The sequence below is a fragment of the Pocillopora damicornis genome, chromosome 8, assembly GCF_964200805.1.
Source record: "Pocillopora damicornis chromosome 8, jaPocDami1.2, whole genome shotgun sequence".
NCBI classification, from domain to species: domain Eukaryota; kingdom Metazoa; phylum Cnidaria; class Anthozoa; order Scleractinia; family Pocilloporidae; genus Pocillopora; species Pocillopora damicornis.
In genome coordinates, this window is record NC_142677.1 from 11325872 (window position 1) to 11338648 (window position 12777).

The 12777-nt window shown below is 39.6% G+C and overlaps 1 protein-coding gene across 1 annotated transcript; it reads right to left on the bottom strand.

The window, feature by feature from the left end:
- Window positions 1-1609: 1609 nt before the first annotated feature.
- LOC113682531 (uncharacterized) lies at window positions 1610-12549 on the bottom strand. The gene is made up of 13 exons (XM_089181079.1): window positions 12439-12549; window positions 12021-12161; window positions 10891-11001; window positions 10513-10650; window positions 9688-9753; window positions 9044-9151; window positions 8238-8369; window positions 6450-6569; window positions 5099-5200; window positions 4705-4806; window positions 3839-3940; window positions 3439-3540; window positions 1610-2232 (listed from the first exon to the last, which is right to left on the bottom strand). Exons 1-13 carry the CDS (start codon window positions 12494-12496, stop codon window positions 2126-2128), a joined length of 1389 nt encoding a protein of 462 aa, XP_089037205.1. The 5' UTR covers window positions 12497-12549; the 3' UTR covers window positions 1610-2125.
- Window positions 12550-12777: the final 228 nt, after the last annotated feature.

The window sequence follows — 12777 nt, forward strand, 5'->3', positions numbered from 1 at the left end:
ATCAAGGTCTTATTTCGGTTACCGAGCGAAGGTTTTCAAAGCCAAAGAGTAGCATTGATCTCTTACGTAAGGATGACTGTAAAATTTTCAAAGTTAGAGATGTAGCATCTGTGGTAGGCCAAGTCATCTCGCTCACTCCTTGTGTTGGAAGTATATCCAGAATCATGACATATGCTCTGTACACCGTTGTAAATCAGAAACAGTCATGAAATTCTAAGGTTGAGTTGTCTAAAGAAGCTTTTGATGAATTGAAGTTTTGGATAGACAACGTCGACTCTCTTAATTTTTGTTGCCTCTGGATACCTTTCCAACTGCCCGCTAGATTTGTCTATTCTGACGCATCAGATTACGCTTGTAGTTCTTTTATTGAAAACGAGCAGATTTGTCAGCAAGGGCTCCGGCCACCACAAACATGTATCGTCGGGCATTCAAGAAATGGATGGACTTTGCTTTAAGCAAATTGAGCAGTTATTTTCTTCCAGTAAAACCTGTTCATGTAGCTATTTATTTACAGCATGTATTAGAATCCACCAGCTCCTTTAGCTCCGTCGATACTGCTTTCTACGCTATTAAGTGGGCCCACGAGATCGCCGGTATGGTGTCTCCTACTGATAATCAGGAAGTTTCTAGAGTTCGGGAAGCTGCTAAGAGAATTTTAGGGGCTGGGAGACCCAATATGAAAGAGCCTTTATCAGTTGAAGTCCTCAAAGGAATTGTAGAGGGAGCTGATTTGTCCAATGTTCTGCAGTTAGAAACGTGCGTTTGTGCGTGTTATCCTATGCGGGTTTTTCCAGATCTGAGGAGGTTCTTAATAATAGAATGAGTCATATTCGTTTTTTTGAAGGGTTCATGATTATCAAAGTAGGCAAAAGCAAGACTGATCAGCTTAGGCAAGGTGACGAAGCGGTTATTGCTTAATCCAAGGAGAATGCTTGCCCGGCTTTCTTACTCAAAGAGTACTTGAAGAAATTAGATATCAGCTCCGACTCTAGTGAATTTATTTTCCGACCGCTTGTTAAAACCAAGTCGTCCTACAAATTGGTTCAAGTTGATAAGCATATCTCGTATGCAACCTTCAGAGGTCAGTTAACTAAAAGTCGAATCCCTCTGTATTCGGGACTCACTCTTTCCGGTCTGGAGGAGCGTCGAGGGCAGCCAACAGCGGGGTTAATGATAGAGTTTTTCAGAGGCATATGGAAAAGTGTCGCAGCTAAGGATGGTTACGTAAAGGACAACATGGCTTCACGTCTTGTAGTCTCGAAATCTTTAGGACTTTAGTTTCTTTTCTTTTCGGGGTTTAGTCAAGCCCTATACTTATTCTTCTAGGTTGCTATATAACGTATTGTTATATATGCGGTGCTCGGCCAATACAGCCACAATAAACCTAATGGTTTTTCTAGTTCGTGTTCTACAGCGTAGTGGAGCCGAAATATGGAACTTCCGGTGTTTGAGCGGACACGAATTAGCCGGAAATGAAATATTTCTGCGGCACGGGAGCAGTGGGGACTGGGGCAGTTGAAGTGCAGCATGGGTAGAATAGAGTGCTATAAAAGGGATGCTTATCACGTGGGAAAGCATTCTAGGCCGACACCTCGTCTTGCTCACGTTATTTTTTAGAATATATTTGATTTATTAGTGACAGTTCGATTTTCGCAGAGGTTTCTTAGCTTGTTTGCGTTTCCTAAATTATTTAGAGTTTTCCGTGCTTTGTTGGAATACATTTTAGTAAATAAGGGCAAAGACCTTCCAGCCGTGTAGCCTTCATAGGATGTGCTTTTCAGAGCATGAGCCATGGATCCTACCCAAATTTCCTGCCGATTTTTTTCCCTATTGGGGTTTTTCCTGCAGGTTTTTTCTGGCCTCTGTTCTGACTGTATTCAGTGTAAACTGTTGCTCAGCTCTGTTCTAGTTTTTCCTCCAAATGGTTTTCTAATTCATGTTGTACTGCGTAGTGGAAAAAATTTTTCAAACTTTCTTGAATCATCCGTATTGATCTGTACCAGGTATACATAGGTATATACCTCTTATAAATACAGTAATTTTATACATATTTTTTTGTAAGACAAAAGGGAAAAAGTTAAAAGAATGAACATGCAGCAGCAAAGCAAGCAGTAGGCGTGGTTCCTCATGCTGTAACGGCCAGGCGCCCAAGCAGTGTAAGGACGAGGCCGAGGGTGCCCAGGTGACTGGTGACGTGTACAGAGTGGCCTGAACCAACTTGGCCAGCGGGGCCTTAAAAAAATAGAAAATGAATAATATGATCAGATATTGTTAGCTATATTTTTCCTCGCTCTCCATTTGACTAAACAAATATTTCTCATCCTTTGAAATACATTCTGATAACAAAGAATACCATCGACTCAGTCGAATAATCTTAACATAATTTATCCTCCAAATGGCGAGCAGATGGAAATTCATACCAGGAAGGTAAGGGCCCCAGCACAATTAGAGTTCAGAGTCCAAGCATCCAAATTAAAAAGATACGTCTAGAACTTTCAGTTCTGGATATATTCTTCTTGACTCGTTCGCACGTTTTTGGACTCGTGCACAGTACGTACATTCTTCGTGCAATGTGTACTTGCATTCTGTTCAAGATAGATGGAGAATATTGCATGCCTGCCCTTGGATACGAATTTTATCCTCTAGTGTTATTGATGTCCACTTTTACTCGATTAAGCAGCCTTAAGCAATTCCACTAGGGCCAGTGTTTCGTTACTTATCAATGCTTGTGACGTGTTAAATTCTTTCTGTATTGCAAGAGTCACAGACTAATACAATTAAGAAACCCAATAAACATCACCTATGACCATAAATTTTAGTTAATGAAAAGCAGAGAGACCTTGGATAAGGTAAGAACAATATCTTACGAGGAGCGCAGTGAACAAGTGAGTTATTCTTGCCACTCAACATAAAATTTGTAGCTAATGTAATTTCTTCTTAGTATATGGATAATAAATATTCAAGGTAAAGATTGAAAAGCTGGATGTAATTAAAGTACTGTTTTCATACAAAAAAAATATCCGATTCCCAAATTATGATTAAGGTTTACATATAACACCGCCTGTTGAGCCTAAATCATCAGATACTGCTATTTTTAGACTCTTTTCACAGCTAACTTTTGAACAGCTGAAAGCTGTTTGGCACAAACAGAATAAGATTTATTACTTCTGAGCATACAAAGTTTTTCTTTCTGGTGTTCTCGTTCTCTTGTTGCACGGAAAATGCATTTACTTCTTCGCCCCTTACTACAACAAATCTTGCAGCGACCATTATTCCAAACAACGAGCAAACCAATTTCATATGGAGATTCTGAAAGCCACGACATTTAACTTTGCATGCTCTCTACGTTAACCAAAGAGCCACGCAGCACGCAGAAATTTTTTCATTCATCTCAGCCTTAAGACCTTTATGATAAAGCAAGTAAAGGAAATCACTTACCTTCACATACTCCTTCTCCATTTTTTTCAAATCCATCATAACAAAAACACTCTCCGTCATCATCACACTTACTTCCATGGAGACCGCACTTACATTTCATGTCTGTAAAGGTAAATCACATGTATTTGCTTGTTAAGCTGGAGAAGAGCAAGAAGAACTTTGCTTTTCTTGACCTCTTCAATGTAAAGCTCGACGTCGCAATACTGTTGAGATCAGCTAGTCAGAAGAACGCAAGAACAATCAGCCATGAGAAGAAAATTGGCTACAGTAGAACGTAGCTTGACGCTGTTGTTGCATGCACTCTACTATAACAAAAGACAGCCACGCAGCACACATGAATGTCTTCGTTCATCTCAACCCTAAGACCTTCATGATACAGCAAGTAAAGGAAATCACTTACCTTCACATACTCCTTCACCATTTTTCTCAAATCCGTCATAACAAGAACACTCTCCGTCATCATCACACTTACTTCCATGGGGACCACATTTACATTTCATTTCTGTAAAAGTAAATCACATTCATTTGCTTATTAAGCTGGAAAAGAGCAAAAGAACTTTGCTTTTCTTGACCTTTTCAATGTAAAGCTCGACGTCGCAATACTATTGAGATCAGCTAGTCAGAAGAACTCAAGAAAATTGGTCACAGCAAAACGTAGCTTGACACTGTTGTTGAATTGCGGCGATTTCGCCAACGTCACGTTCGCCAACGTCTTTGGTCGCTTCGCCAACGCGATAAGTCGCTTCGCCAACGTCCTACTGGTCACTTCGCCAACGCCAAATATCTAGTAACAACTTAGTAATAACTTAGTAAAAAGGGTGCTTACTGATGCTTCGGATGTAATGCTGATATTTGGGTCGGAACATTTTTAAGTTAGTGCTAGTTTCGCTTGGCTGACTTCCAAACAATTTGCATATTTTTGACAGATCCAGAAAAAGCCGGCGTGTGAGCACTAACATCGCGGTAATTTAAAACTGTTGAATAACAAACTCCGATGGCTTCCAAATGTGTTCCAAAAATGTATAACTAATACATTGGCGAAGTGACCAGTAGGACGTTGGCGAAACGACTTTTCGCTTTGGCGAAGCGACCTAAGACGTTGGCGAACGTGACGTTGGCGAGAACACTCGTTGGCGAAATCACCAGATACTCTGTTGTTGCATGCACTATACCATAACAAAAGATGGCCACGCAGCACACAGAAATTTCTTCGTTCATATCAACCCTAAGACCTTTATGATAAAGGAAGTAAAGGAAATCACTTACCTTTACATACTCCTTCTCCATTTTTTTCAAATCCGTCATAACAAGAACACTCTCCGTCACTATCACACTTACTTCCATGGGGACCGCATTTACATTTCATTTCTGTAAAAGTAAATCATTGCATTTGCTTGTTAAGCTGACAAAAGCAAAAAGAATTTTGCTTGACCTCTTCAACGAAAAGCTCGACGTCGCAATACTGTTGGGGCCAGCGCAGTCAAAATAACGTCAGAACAATCAGCCATGAGAAGAAAATTGGTCACAGCAAAACGTAGCTTGACACTGTTGTCGCAAGCATTCTACTATAACAAAAGACGGCCACGCAGCACACAGAAATTTTTTCATTCATCTCAGCCCTAAGACCTTTATGATAAGGCAAGTAAAGGAAATCACTTACTTTTACATACTCCTTCTCCATTTTTTTCAAATCCATCATAACAAGAACACTCTCCGTCATCATCACACTTACTTCCATGGGGACCGCATTTACATTTCATTTCTGTAAAATTAAATCATATGCATTTGCTTATTAAGCTGGAGAAGAGCAAAAAGAACTTTGCTTTTCTTGACTTCTTCAATGTAAAGCTCGACTTCGCAATACTTTTGAGATCAACTAGTCAGAAGAACTCAAGAAAATTGGTCACGGCAAAACGTAGCTTGACGCTGTTGTTGCATACACTCTACTATAAGAAAAGACGGCCACACAACACACAGAAATTTCTTCTTTCATCTCAACCCTAAGACCGATTGCTGAATATTTTTGCAGCGATCGCAGCGATCATATCTTAAAAGCTTTTTAGAGTTTTTTAAGCATTGTCCAGTTACCACCTCAATTTCAATACTAATTAGGCGGCGTGTGCGCGATTGTTTGCGGAGGAGCTTAGCATATATTGATATTCTCGCGGGAAGTTTAAAATAGGTCACTTGTATTCTCGTGGGAGTTTCCAAAGGACAAATTTGGAGAGAACACTACGATGCTGAGCAAACGTTTTCGAAATTCGCGTTTTGCGACTACTTCCAAAGTTTGAAATCCCTTGAAAATTTCTATGACACTTTCTAGAATGTCAAATAAAAATAACCCTATGGTAAAAGAGAAATCTAGCAATTGAGTGAAGAAAAATTACGCCTGAAAGTGCGCTAAGATCGACTTCTCATACAAGCAGGATGCTAACATAATCAATTTTCAAGGCAAGTTTGCGACCTCTTCTGAAAGCGCAAGAGCAAAGAGAGAATGATATACTGTTCAATTAACCATTCTTCTTTAAAAGCCATATGGTAAACGAATAGAACGTAAGTCTTCCTCGACATTTTCAGCCCTTTTTCTTTATTGTTTGACAATCTTTTTCTAATTAGCTTTTAAATTTAGTGCCAGCGTCTCAATGAAAGTTCCGGATATGTCGCTGAATTCTGGGCGATGCCGTTGGGATCAGCTAGTCAGAAGAACGCAAGAAAATTGGTCACAGCAAAACGTAGCTTGACACAGTTGTTGCGCACGGGAACTGTGTTGCCCTATTCCAGCAAAGTGTGTGCAGAAGGCTCTTGAGTAAACTAAACCGATACTAGAGAATTCTCGCTCCGATTTTACAAACGCGTGGAGATCGAGTAGTTTCTCAAATCGAAAATTTGAGAAACTACTCTGCGTGCAGCAGCAGACCTTTGGGGTAGCAAATTGTTTGGTCAGGATCAGGGATTTAAATTATTCAAACTTTTACGAAAAATCTCGAATTGGAAGTTTCGGTGGTACTTACTCACGCACTCGTCGCCATCTCCCTTCTTGTATCCTTTTTTACAATGACATTCAAAGGCGCCTATCTTGTCTACACAGACGTGCTTAGCTGGGCAAGGGTTTGAAGAACATTCGTCTATGTCTGCATTTACACAATGGAGATGAGATAAATACACGCAATGGTAGCCCTAAAATAGGTCTTCTTTTTTTGTTTGATTGCAATGTTTTCTGCTCATGCGCCTCTGAAAATTTGAGGGGTTTGTCCAATGCACGAAACTGCTACGATTCTTCAACGGAAGTCGATTCGCGGTTAATGCATCTCGCTATACCGGAAATCGGATAAACCAACTCTCATTAGATGAAAACGCATACTGGAAGTACTTCACAAGTATTTGTCAAGGGTTTTTGTTGTCGAATCGACTCGATTGGACTCGAGTCGAACGACCCGTCTAAGTTAAAGTCCACCCGTCATACTAGAAGTCTATTTGCAAGACAATTTGAAAATATTCCGCAAGTAGCTACTAAATGGGGGAATAAATGATGTCGAATCGACTCTATTAGACTCGAATCGAACGAATCGTCATAGTTGATGTCGACCCGTCATACCGGAAGTCGATTTGCAAGACACTTAGAAAATGAACAACCGATGTAAAACCAAAACATTTAAAAAAAGCTCTTTCCTTTAAAATGAAGGACTGTGAAAAGAGGAAATAAACGAACACGATCTTCGTTGAAGCCAGACATGTTGCCGTCAGGTCGCACGTCTCTAAAGTTGTCGTTTTCAAAACAAACATGACAAATCTTTTGACTTCCGGTGAGACGGATCGTTTTGCTAATGACGAAATTGTGTCGACCCGTGCGAATCATGTCGATTCGTAAACATTCGATACCCCAATTTAACGCTTACTTCTGGGAATCGAATTCCGGTGACGGATCGACTTTATTAATGACGAATCTAGTCGATACGTGCGAATCGTGTCGATTCGTCAACTTTGAATACCCCATTCTGACAATGGACTTCCGGCCGTTTCACGCTTTAAGAACGTGAAAGGTTCATGTTTTCATTTACTCTTTTCATCAGGCTACTCATTTTCACACATTGGTCACGCCCCTTGAATTTTGGTATGTTAACACACGATTCGACTTCCAGTATACCATGCTACTCATTTTCAGACATTGCTTACCACCCTCCACTTCCGGTATGTGAACAGACGATTTGACTTCCGGTGTGTCGATTCGTCAATGACCGTATACGAATCGCAGCGGTTCGGGTGTATTGGACATGTATGTCAACATTTATTTTGCAAACTTTTCCACCGGAGTATATATTTTCCAATTGTTTACTCGGTAATTTCTTATAATGATCCATAGAAAAACAAAAGTACATCCTTGATAATCAATCCAAAAACCTATAACATTCTACCAGCGGTAATCTGCCTCCCTTCCATTGGGTTTGTTAAAGTGACTCTCAAATTGGAGATGCATCAACATCGCGCATCACTAGCACTGTTCACTGACACCAACTCGGAGCGAAAAATGAGCTTTTCGAAAATTCCGAGATCATTGTTTGTAATTTTTGGCGAAATGATTTATTTATTTTCATTATGCATACGTCAAGCGTTTCTGTCACCAATAATTGTTGCATTTATCCGGCACGACGAGGATGGAATTGTTGAGGGAAGTTCCAGAATGAAAACAATGTTTTCAAATTTATTAAGTTGAGGGCGAATGGGCCTCATACGAATAGCACTATTGAAGAATGTGAATGCCTAACAACAGCTACTTATCGTTCCAAAAAAAAATATCTTACCCACACAGGCGCCATCATTAGACTTCTCATAATGGGCTTTGCATCTGCAATAAGGATTGAAAGGATACTTGGGATGTGTAATACAAACGGAGTTGGCATCGCATTCATGTGTGACTGGGCACGGTAAAGACTCTGTGATAGAAAACAATGGAATTAAAATATTACATTGAATGAAAGAAGTAATAGACTCAAGTTGCATTCTGACCACAATTAGTGATAGTTCATTTGAAAAATCTCTTTCGTTTTTAAATTTCAAATAACAATTCTTATCTTTCTCTCTCCCCTTTGTCTTCCCTTTTTTAGTCACGAATAGCCAATCACGTCAAAGGACTCTAACCCTGACATTGGAAAACAGACGTGAACATTTTCCGCATGCTCTTGTTGCTTGTTTCAACTGAGGTTAATTGGTTTTTCTTTAAGTTTTGTTGGCGCAAATTTGTTACCCTTTTGTTTGGAATTTTACCAAGTCTCGGAAGTCTCGGAGCCAACTGTTGTGGTTCATTTAACTAGTTTAAAATTTATTTTCTTCGTAGTTTGAACTCTAGCCCCTGTTTTAGTAAATGAGTTTTCTAACGAAGGGGTCCAAAATTTAAATCAGAAAACAAACAATTCTTTTTTAACTTTAGAGCCTTAAGTAGGCCAGGAAATATTTCTGGAAAAGTAAATTTACATACCTAAAGTAGATTAGTAGTATGTATTCCATCATTGCAACAATTTTAGTGACAGACAAGAGGTTAAAACCCCACAAGTTTGAATGGCAGGGGACGGTTCTGATCTCCTAAACTTCTCCATTGTCGCTAACATACCTGTGCAGTTTAATCCATTCCCGGCGGTCAGTCCAGTACAGTGACACATTCCTCGGCGGCATTCGGCCTGTTGATGGCAATCCGAAGATCTATCACACCGATGTAAATCTATTTGAAAACAATAGTTATTTAGCTGACTGTTACTAACGGTTGACAGAGAACAATAAACTGTCATTACAAATTTTGAATAGCTTATAGATATTTAGCATTGTAAAAAATCCATTTACGAAAAAAGAGACTAGAGTCCGAACTCAGTAGAAAATATGTATTAAAGTTTTTTAAATGAAAACTAAAATTTGGCTTAAGAGGACTTCATTATAAAAACCTAATGGGGATATGTCGATGGATAGGGTCGCTTTTTCAAGACTGGCTTGATCATAATGGGGTTGCATTTTCAGTAGAGTTACTAGAATGAGGTCCTACATTTTAGATTTTTTTTCTAGAAAGTGACTGGGTTGGAATTGCCAGAATTACATTTGCCCTAAAGTGACCGTAGCCTTGAATAGGAGTAGGGGGTTCCGAGAGGCCAGCGGCTTGTACCAAGCAAAAATCGACTAAAGTAATCCCCTTTCCCCCCTCTCAAAGAGACAACTACTTTCAAAAATTCTAAAAGTAATTTGGATTCGTTAAAACGGCAGCCTTACCAGGTTTCTTGCACTTATAATCCTCACAGTGTTCAGCCCCTTTGCAATGCCTGTCAGTCACGCAGTCTGAAGCAAATTTCAAGAAAAACATGCCTAGGTAATAACACGATTTCGAGTGCAATTTGGTGTATATAAGCAGGAGTAAATTTTTTCAAAGTACAACAAAGTTACACGAGCCTCAAGTGCAATTTGTAGTCTTGAAAATTTGCAAGTGCTTATTTTAAAAAAAATTGCGCGAGAAATCATGTTGTTACTTGATAATCATTTACATGAAAAAAGCATCACAGGAAGTCAAGACAAACGAAATTTTGACAGCGCACGTGCTATTTGTAATTTGCAGTAGTGTCACAGCTTTACACTCATGTTACAGCTTTGCACTTGTGTTACAACTTTGCACTCGTGTTACAACTTTGCACTCGTGTTACATGAAAAATGACTCGTTCCGGCCAATCAGACGCGCGTAATTTTTTCATGTACATCAAAGATAAAAAAAAACTATATGTAATTAGGAACACCAGTCGATGAAAGCGTCATTAGACTCCAATTATTTATAGGGGGGAAATTGTACAAACTGAAAGTTTAGACAAGATATGTATTGTTGAATTTTTTATTGTTAAAAGATAAGGAAAACCGGCCTTCTAGCTGGATTTAAGGGAATGTCACTTTCTCATGTGTTAAATATTGATACACATTAATCAAAACTTATTTAGATGGGTTCCCGACTTTCGAAAATTAAATTCTCTGGCCCCAGAGCACTGTACCCCTCCCCATATATCTCTAAAAGCCCAAATATGAATTAATTATATCAATCAAGAGTGAACTTACCGACACATTGTTTGTTAGAGGCAAACTTGTGAACCTGATTCGGTAGGCATTTGCAGAGTTTCTCTCTTGGCATATCTGGATCAACGTAACACCAAGCATTCTTACAACCAAAATAATAATCTGAGCAGTTCCAGCCACCTAAAAAATGTAGAATTCACATTTTTTCCGCTTGAGACTCGAAATGAAGAACGTTATCTTGATAAATGAGAGAGACGTTTCATCATCATGTCATAAAAGTGAGACAAAGGAAATATTCCCCGTGCGGAATTAAACCTCAGACCCTCGGATTGCCCGCCCTTACGCAATGCAGCACTGAGCAACAGAAACTCGACGATGAGCATCAATACATCGCTCTTTTTTGTCTCCTTGAATGGTTACCTCTGCATTCGTAGCCGTCTCCCATTCGTCCTCCTTGACAAATGCATAGTCCATGCTCGCACTTGGCCTGAAGAGTGCAATCTCTGTCCACTTTACATGGTTGATTTATCGCTGAAACACATGAATTAAAGCCGTAATCCTTGACGAATCTCTGCACTGCAAGATTTTACCCGTTGAGATCGCTAAATTATCTTCCTCAACCCTGTAACTACTCCAAGTGACCAAAATAGAAGGCTCAAGTTTCGGCTGGTTCGAATCATGAAAATATGAAGTTTTCAGGTAATTCACATGTCAAGTAATATTCACTGTAAAACTTTGACATTCATTGATCTATGTTATTTCTGAAGAACCTTTGTCCCAAATAAAGGATGAGATTGCGCCCTTTATGAAAGCCGAAAATGACTTGAAAGATTGGAAAATACAAATGGCAGTGTCTTAAGAGTTTGAAAAATCCCCGAATGAAGATCGTACACGGTAGCGCTAGCAGGGCCTGAAGCTGTAAGACCTCGTGGGACAGAAGATGCCCAAGGAGGAAAGAGAGAGACGAGCAATCGTATGATGAAATACTCATCAGAGACGTCGAGGCACCGGAGGGGAAAATATTTTGCTCTCTTTCTACGCACGCTCAGCTCTTCGTTACCTCGAGCTACATATTTTCCTGCCTACCACGACACCTTAAAAAGTTTATTATTATTTAGTAGGAGGAATGTTTTTCTGTAAAGGATAGGAAAAATGACAATGTTGCTTGTTTGTAAAATCGCTCTTAAAAAAATAAGTGTCCTTTTTCGACGGTTAGTCCTTTTTAAACGTTTCATTCAGCGCGCCAAAAAAATGATTAAAAAGAGGCTTTAGATTGTAATTCGCCGTAGAATTCATGGAAAACCTTTACACAAAATTCCGTATGTTAGCCGCAGGGTTGGATAAAGCCACAAAGCACCGCGAACAGCAAACAGGAGAAGGAGCAACGGTCGCGCATAATAAAATGCTTGCTTAATGACTGCGTAAGGTTGGGCTGAACAAGAAAAATTTTGGCTCTCGATTCTGACCTTTAGCCAGATATTTTCTCGTACGACCCTCCCCTCCCCCACTCAGACAATATGTTAGTATTACAGCCCCACATGGTGACTCACCGACACACACTTGTTTGTCGTTAAACTTGTATCCAAGCCAGCATTTACAGATAGGAGTTTTAGGAGGCAGAGGATCAATCAGACACGATGCTTTATCTCCACAAAATTCCGTTTTCTTACAACTAACCAATCTTCTAGACTCTGAAAAAGGAATTTATCATATTGTGAGTGGATACATTTTTAATTTTTTCGTTAGATTGATCATTTAACTTCGATCTCTGATCATCTGCTGATGTCGAGAAAAGATTGTCAATCAATCTTGCGATGCTTGAAGACCTACACAAATTCCGCCCTTGGTCCTTCTGGTAAGCACCACGGATCTACAAGCTCTCGGAAATTAAATCGTTTACTCCAACTCGGCTGTCAAACGTTTCACGATACTCGATACACGCTTTATTTCAAAGTGAATGTCTCTTACTTCTGCAAGTTCTGCCGTTTCCTACATACATTCCCGTACAAATGCATTCTCCTTCCATACAAACTGCTCTTCTATGACAGTCTTTGGCCGTTGAGCATGTCGCCAGCCTCCCTAATTAAAAGGAAAACATAAGACAAAATGATCTAACAAAATAAGTGAACCTTGATTATTTGATTCGAATTATTAACGCTACTTAGAATTAAAAAATAATGTGCTGCACGGCAGAATTCTGCAGATATCTTTTAGTGACTTAATTGCATCCTCGGTCCCCAGGAGTTCACCATCCATTTCTATAATCCAAGGAGGGGAGGAGATGGGCATAAGGTCTTTGCACTCTTT